We start from the raw sequence: 7,431 nt of genomic DNA, 5'->3' as shown, positions 1-7,431 counted from the left end.
AACGGTTAGATAATTTTTTTAAGTAATTAGTTTAAGATTAGTTACTTTTAATATGATAATATATGATTGATTATTTGATAAGGTTATTTTATAATAATAATACGTTAAAATTAATTTTTTTACTTATTATTTAAGCTTTGTTTAAATAATTTTATATTCCAACAATATCTATTTCTCTGTGTATAAAATACACAATTAATTTTTTTTTCACGATTTTCTTCCATCTCGACATGTCAAAGAATAATTTATCACGTTAGCTAGTGAGTTACTCAAAAAAGTGAGTCGACCTATCGACCAACTTCCAACTCTATTTTAGATGATGTATGTAAAAAGGTGAAAATTCAAGTGTAGTCCACTTTACGTGAAGTTGATAACTGAGAGTCGTTAAATGAAAATTTAGTCAAATCAGTTAAATCATCTAACGACTCTCAGTTATCAACTTCACGTGAAATCGACTGCACTTGAGTTTCCACCGTTTGACTGAATAAAATGTAGCCATAGCCTTTCACACAACTCAAAAGGTAGCATATTCTTTCTCTGAAATTTTACTCCAAAAGCTTGGAATCTTGTCCTCTAATTTAATTTTCAGCCTTGTTTGTTAATGGCCCCCCATGCATCTATCCTCCTTTCTTGAGGTTCTTCAAACACCAAAACCACCGCAATACTCGCCGGTTCACATGAAATTATATTATTATTGCACCATTTTATCTTCTAATTACCCTTTATCTCCAAAATTATCTTAACCTCCATGTGTGATAGAAATATAATCATTTACATACCTTTTTTAATTGGCTTAATTTTTTTAAGACAAGTAATATCTATTAGAATTTGTATGATCTAAAACAATCAAAACTTAAAAAACTATTTTTTGAATCAACCCAACATTTTTTCTTTTGTTGGGAAAAATGGAAGTAATTATTATGCTAATGTGACATCCCGTAAGTTACTAATAAAGTCATTCAAGTAAAGAGAAATCACCGGTTTTATATAGTCAAAAGATGGTAGTTAATTATTCCCTTTTTGTATATATGCTTTTGCCCCCCCAAAAATTTTCTTCTCTTCAAATGCTGGTTCAGATTTGGACCATTGACTTTGAAAAGAAGTTAGAATATAATTAAAGATAAGATTGCAATAAGAGAAGTGCATGTGGTTTGATTTTTGTTACTTTGTTGGCAGGATTATATTATCTTTTCTGCCGTCACCATGGTTGCATAATTTTTTGTAAGGAAGAAGCAAGGTAATTTAATTTGAGTTATAAAGATGAATATTGTTACGGTGGGTAACCAGAGATTAGTGGGCCGGATGGCGTTGGTTGGCCCAAACGTGTGAGGGAGGTGACTATCGAGTGAACCTGAAACTCGGTGTTCTTCCGTCCGACTTGCACGTGTGAAAGAATGGGGGGTGGTACCTGCAAAGACACTCCGATGCCTAAGTTAGCAAGAGTGTGAGCAAGTTTAGAATGTATTGGACTTAGTGATACCTGAGGGATGTCAGGGTATTTATAGTGGTGAACCAATAACCACCGCTGAAGTAGTGCCACCTTTTTAGGTGGATAACCGTTCCCATATCTTAGGGAGGTTAAGATATGGCTCTATGAAGTGGTTGGAGAGTTTCTAGGGGCAGTTACTCATTCGAATGAGTGTTATCTGCCAGCTAACCCTCGTATCCGACTTCTTTGGAGCAGGTCGTGCTCAGTACCGACTTCTGGAGATGAAGGCTGGTACTGGGTGAGGGCCGGGCCTTTTTGCTTGGATCCTGGACCTTTATTATTGGGCCAGGGTATGAACAAATATAATATTCAGATTTTACAAAAGTAAGTTTAGTTTTTATCCCAATGTCTTAGTAACGGTCAAAGCTTCTAGTACCATGTTGGTTAATGGTTATATTCACTTGCAACTACGAACAAATTAAAACTCTTTGACTATTGTCTTTTACTGGAATTTGATGCTTATTAACTTTTTACTACAAATTTTAGGGAGGTAGCATGCATTGGGAACTTTAGAAGTCAAAATCCAACTTTATGTATGTGCTCTCCATTGAGTGTATTATTAACCCTTCAATCTTTTTTTTTTTTAAGTTAGGAGTGAGACTCGAACTCGAGACCTCTGGATGAGGATGGAAAAACTGTCATTTGGTTTTCTAACAATGAATGTATCTAGAAGCTTATGTGTGTGGTTGGTGTCTGGGAATTTATGAGAAGGGGGGGCTAAAATATTGATGTATAACCCTTCAAAGGGACACTGTTCCCTGAAATATTCAAGCATTATAGTTGTTGGTACTAAACTTCTCCGGCACAACAATGGTTGTCACAAGAAAGTTTGTAGCGTATTTTGGTATTCTCAAAATTAACGGAATTTGTTGGGTAGTAGGCTTTGCCTATCTTTAGATTGTTAATATTATAATGTCAATTAGAGTTGGTAACCCTAGGAGATTTATTAAGAATATAAAAATGAGGTAAACATCCACATGCCTATCAACTTTTAGACTTTAGATACAGGTTGATAGGCATAGGCTCATTAGATGAGTGTTAAGAGTTCAATCTGATTAATTAAGATGTTGATTTGAAGCTCTAATGGTTGTGGATGGATCCAAATGAAGCAACCGTTCTAAAGATCTGCGTCTTCACTATAGGGCCCTAGCAATATATCTCGAATTCAATGATACGAAATTACGGGGTTGAATTATTCATCTAATCATGATCCAAAAAACATAAAATATTTTGAACATGTCACATTAATAGTGCTCATATTCTCGTGCAGATGAGTTTTGTCCTTATCTGAGATATTATTTATAAATAGATGCATAGCAAAATTAAAAACAACGAAATAATGAATCCAAGATTCTACAAAATAATTATTATTTTCTGGCTACTGAATTCAATTGGTTTTTCCAGAACAAATTCAAAGGTTATGTCTATCAGAAGAAATGGCTATTCTTTTTTACAAACGGTATATAATACAATTCCAGCATACTAAGCAGGGGACTACGCTATAATCTAATTAAAAAGGTAAACAGTGATTAGTGGACCTAAATAAACACCTGCATACCCAAAAAGAATGATACAGAATGAATTGCTCAAAAACAGAACTAAAGGCACAGATCAAAAAGAAAGAACTAATGCAACTAAAGTCTAAGCTAACATTCATATCTTCGGCTAAAGTTTTTACATCACATGGAATTCATGCTCGAATGTGCCAACGAGAGATTATTGCATGGGGGATCAGGCGCGTCGCCATGTACATCGAATAGCGGGTCTAACATGCATCTCACCTGCATCAACAGGAGAGCACAGTTAAACTGGGAATACGCATTCATGGATTCAATAGAATAGATACATTAAACTAAGAAAAAAGAAAGAAGTTATAACAATTTGCACAGATACAAGGGATCAAATACCCACCATAAAATTGCATGACTAAGGGGAGTCATATTATCATGTTTTCAACACAAGATCAACTGGTAACAGGCTGAAATAACTTTTTGATTTCATCATAAAACCACCTGCAAAAAATCATTGAGATCTGTTGAAAATCAAAACTAGAAAAGGTTTACAAAGCAAATATACAGACTCAATCAAAATAGCGATTCAAATTTTGTCCTCATTTATTAGAGAATGGATGGAGGTTACAATGTTCATGCCATCAGCCAAAGGTATGAATGGGGGAAAAAAAGGGATTAGAATGATAGATGAATAGAAGAAACAAACCTGCAAACAAAAAGTGGCTGGATTCTAGCATTTGCCTCAATTCCTAACTGATTTCGTCTGTCGTTTTCTTGATTAAATTTATCAGATGGAAGGACTTCACATGGACCTCGAATAGAGCTAGCCTTTTCAGTTCTTTCACTATTAGATTCATAAACCTTCAATAAAAGAGGGCAAAATCAGTAAGAAAAAACCCATATGCAATATATGAATGATAAGCATGCTGCCGTGTTCATGTGGAGTTATCATTTGATTGAAACATCCTAAAACAGAAGTTAAACATGGATTAAACATACCAAAATAACACCAACAAACTGAGAATTACGTAATATAAAACTTTTACATGAATGAATTGATATCAGTCTCCGTCTCTACGAAGGGTAGCACCATATATATATAAAGATGCATGCACAAGTATAAATAGTTACCTCGTTAACTTCGGATATACACGGATGACCAATGTTCCCAGGCAAATCACCAGGAAAGTAGCATTTCGTCACCTTAACCCACTTTAACCCAGTTTTGCAGTCTTCCCACATAGACTGAAAATAAAATTGAACACATCACTTTGTTAAAGGTTTATAATTTATAAACTAAAACAACTATTTCACACAAGGGTTCAAACCTATATACCTTTTACTTTAGAGTACACCCAAAACATGTTTTTGGAAGAAATCACAAAAGCTTTGTGATTTCATAGTAAATTTTTAGAGGTATCATGTAACCAAATGCTAGACTCAAGTGGGAAGCAAGATGATTTGCTTACCTGAAGTTTAGAAGGTGCTAATTTGCCATGGCCAGATGGGAGAAGAGCATGACTATGAAGCCTATAGGTTACTCCATCAACACAGCAAGATTTGTAAAACTTTTTCTCATCAACAATGTGTATAACATCACCAATCCATTCTACAGCTTGCGAGCTATCTGAAGATAACGCACAGTGTTGTCTAACTTCAGCATTAGTTCCAGAACTCCCATCAAAGTTTGCTAGTGCAACATCTTGGCCATCTCGCTTGGTATCATAAGTTGAGCTTTCTCCTGATTGTGATTCCTTTTGTTCATTACTCATTAAACTACTGTCAACTTTTTTATCCGATAATACTACAGCATTGCCCTGTGACACTTTCTGCTCAGCTTGAAAGTCTTGTGATGATTGCAAATTGTCACATTCACCTGGCTCAGATAATTTAGGAAGGGTCTTGGAATCGAAACACTCTTTAGAGGTTGAACTCTCTTTACAGGTTGAAGGCTCAGGATTAATTTGTTGAGCAGAACTTTCACCAGGAAAGTCAACGGAAGGAACAGAAGCTGCATTAAGGGATTTCATAGAGATGTTTGGGTCAGGCTTCTGATCAATATGTTCCGTGTTGGATGATCCGGTACCATGTATATCCTTTGTACCAGGAGTCTTTGAATCAGATGGCGACTCAACTTTGACATTGCTGGTAGCAACTATTGGAACAGTGCTCCCATTTGTTGTTAAATTCTGCTGGCTGACCTTTGGATCTAAGCTCCCTGTTTTCTTCTCAGAAGGTTGCTGAACTCCAACCGTAGTGGGCAATTTCGGTGGTGTGTTTGATGATCTCATGACACGACCATATTTTGGAGGTATAGGCTTTCCACCGCTTAAATTCAAACACCTCATGCAATGCCAATCCACTCTATTATGAATTCCTCTTAAAACCGAGGGCTGCAAACACTTCAAGTGATATCCCTTTTCACAAGCATCACAGAGAAGCACAGTATCAACCTCATTGACAGTGAGTTCACACACCTGACAAGTCAAAGCCTTATTCATATAATCCCTTGATGGAGGAGTCCATGTCGGATGCTCAGGAAGCTTTGGTTGTAACAATTTCTGGACAATCTTTGCAATTTCAGCATGAGTAGGAATTGAAGGAGGCTGAGCAACGTTCATACCCTGGAAAGACTGTTGCATAGTAGACAAGTTTACAGGTGCTGTTTGAGTAATAAATGGCCTAAAGCTCTGATCTGCTGTTATTTGTGAACCTGCCCTTGAAGCAGCTACATCACTTGTTCCTTGTACCTTGACAGTGTTATGAGCAGGCACCTTGTTTTCCAATGCTGTTCTAGCTAACGACGCAGATTGAGTCTGTATTGACCATGGTGGAGCATTTGCCAAAGGTTGGTTTGCTGATGAATTTGCTACATGCAAGGGGAGAAAAAATTCCAAGTGAGTATGGTCATTCACTCCATAAACAATGAAAAACAGATTGAACTACTAGTCATTGATCAATTGGTAACACAACTCAACATATGCATGTAGGTACATACAAACTTTAATGGACAGTATATTACCTGGTATACTAAGCACATAAGAAGATCCATTTGATCCTCCATCAGCTCTGACCTGTGGGTTTTCAAGTTTAGGCACTACCATCGGAGATGAATTTCTCCCGAGATGAGTGCTAGGTATTGCACCAGAAACCATAGGTGGTCTTACTTCATTGCTAGTCGACTGATATTGCGACGTAGAAGACGATCCTGCAGAAACATGAGAAGGAATAGACACCGTTGTTGCCGAAGAAGGGATCGCTATGTGGCTTGAATTATCAGGTGCAAACACACGAACACCATGTGGAGCCACACGGTTGTCAGCTGTTACACTGGTACTTGGTTGCACAGGCTGAGATGTGTACGTTGTAGAAGGTGCAGCATACCTCTTTGCTTCTTCCATCTAAGAACATAAAACAATAGTTGAGAAAAGAGGAAATGAAGGGGGGAAGTCATCAAAAGAATTGATTCAGCTTCATTGTATTTATTATCATCAATAGCATTTGAAAGTAAATAAACAATGGTTTCACTACATGTTACGGAATAAAAGAACACATTTAATATATAAAAAAGAGTTTAATTTTGATGCTAACAGTGATTTTACACAGACGTGCAATCATATTCACGCGGTCAATGTAAAAGTTAGTGATTTTTCTTGATGTGGTGTTACATCATTGGATGCACGTGTAAAACTACACAATGCATCAAAATTAAATTCTATAAAAAAATGTCGAAACTATATTTTTCACGTAACGCCTTCTAATTTTCGATAGCAAAACCGATTAATTAAATTCAGTTCCAAACCAGTAAGGAAGTTTAAGATAAGATCAATTTGACAACATAAAATAGCCCAATACTCAAGCAATTAAAGCTCATTAGTAGACATTAAATTCCTCCTAAAGAATCCTCTCCATTAAGCAATGCTAACAATCTCATAAGCACCTAGGCAGGAAGTGGATTTTGCACCACTAAACACCAAAACCCAAAATTCTTATCCCCTATGCTTATCTTAAATCCTGAGAATTTGCAACAACTGAAACGCACACACCACCACATCCGTACATCAATCAAAACAAGGTTCACAAGCAGCAATTATTCACAACAATCACTATACAACACACAGCCTCCAAAATTTTCAAATAATAATAATAAATTTCCTGAATAAATAAGAAAAAAAAAATCGAAATGCTTTGGTTGTTTACCTTCCACTTAGCATGCGTATACCTCTCAGCAATTGACATCTTTGGAGTTCGAAACCCTAACCTCTGATCCCTAACCCTGCCGTTCAATCCAAGATCCTCAATCACCGTCCCAATCGCTTCCCTCCCAACGATATCCTTCGGCGCGAGCCCTACGCAGAGTTCGGCGAGCTTGCTCCGAGCCTCCCTCATAAGCTCCACCTCCACGTCGGTAGGTTTCCGACCCGCCCGCAT

General features: G+C 36.8%; 1 protein-coding gene across 1 annotated transcript in view; it reads right to left on the bottom strand.

Moving 5' to 3' along the window:
* LOC107609239 (flocculation protein FLO11) overlaps window positions 2,841-7,431 on the bottom strand; it is a gene marked incomplete in the record, with an annotated part of 5,168 nt that continues 577 nt past the window's right edge. The window contains 7 exon segments of the mRNA XM_016311127.2: window positions 2,841-3,270; window positions 3,401-3,501; window positions 3,707-3,861; window positions 4,132-4,245; window positions 4,470-5,869; window positions 6,023-6,401; window positions 7,201-7,431. Coding sequence (XP_016166613.1) covers window positions 3,453-3,501; window positions 3,707-3,861; window positions 4,132-4,245; window positions 4,470-5,869; window positions 6,023-6,401; window positions 7,201-7,431 — 2,328 coding nt within the window.

The sequence above is a fragment of the Arachis ipaensis genome, chromosome B07 (assembly GCF_000816755.2).
Source record: "Arachis ipaensis cultivar K30076 chromosome B07, Araip1.1, whole genome shotgun sequence".
NCBI classification, from domain to species: Eukaryota; Viridiplantae; Streptophyta; class Magnoliopsida; order Fabales; family Fabaceae; genus Arachis; species Arachis ipaensis.
The sequence above is the reverse complement of the archived record's forward strand: the minus strand, read 5'-3'. Positions and strand labels throughout refer to the sequence as shown.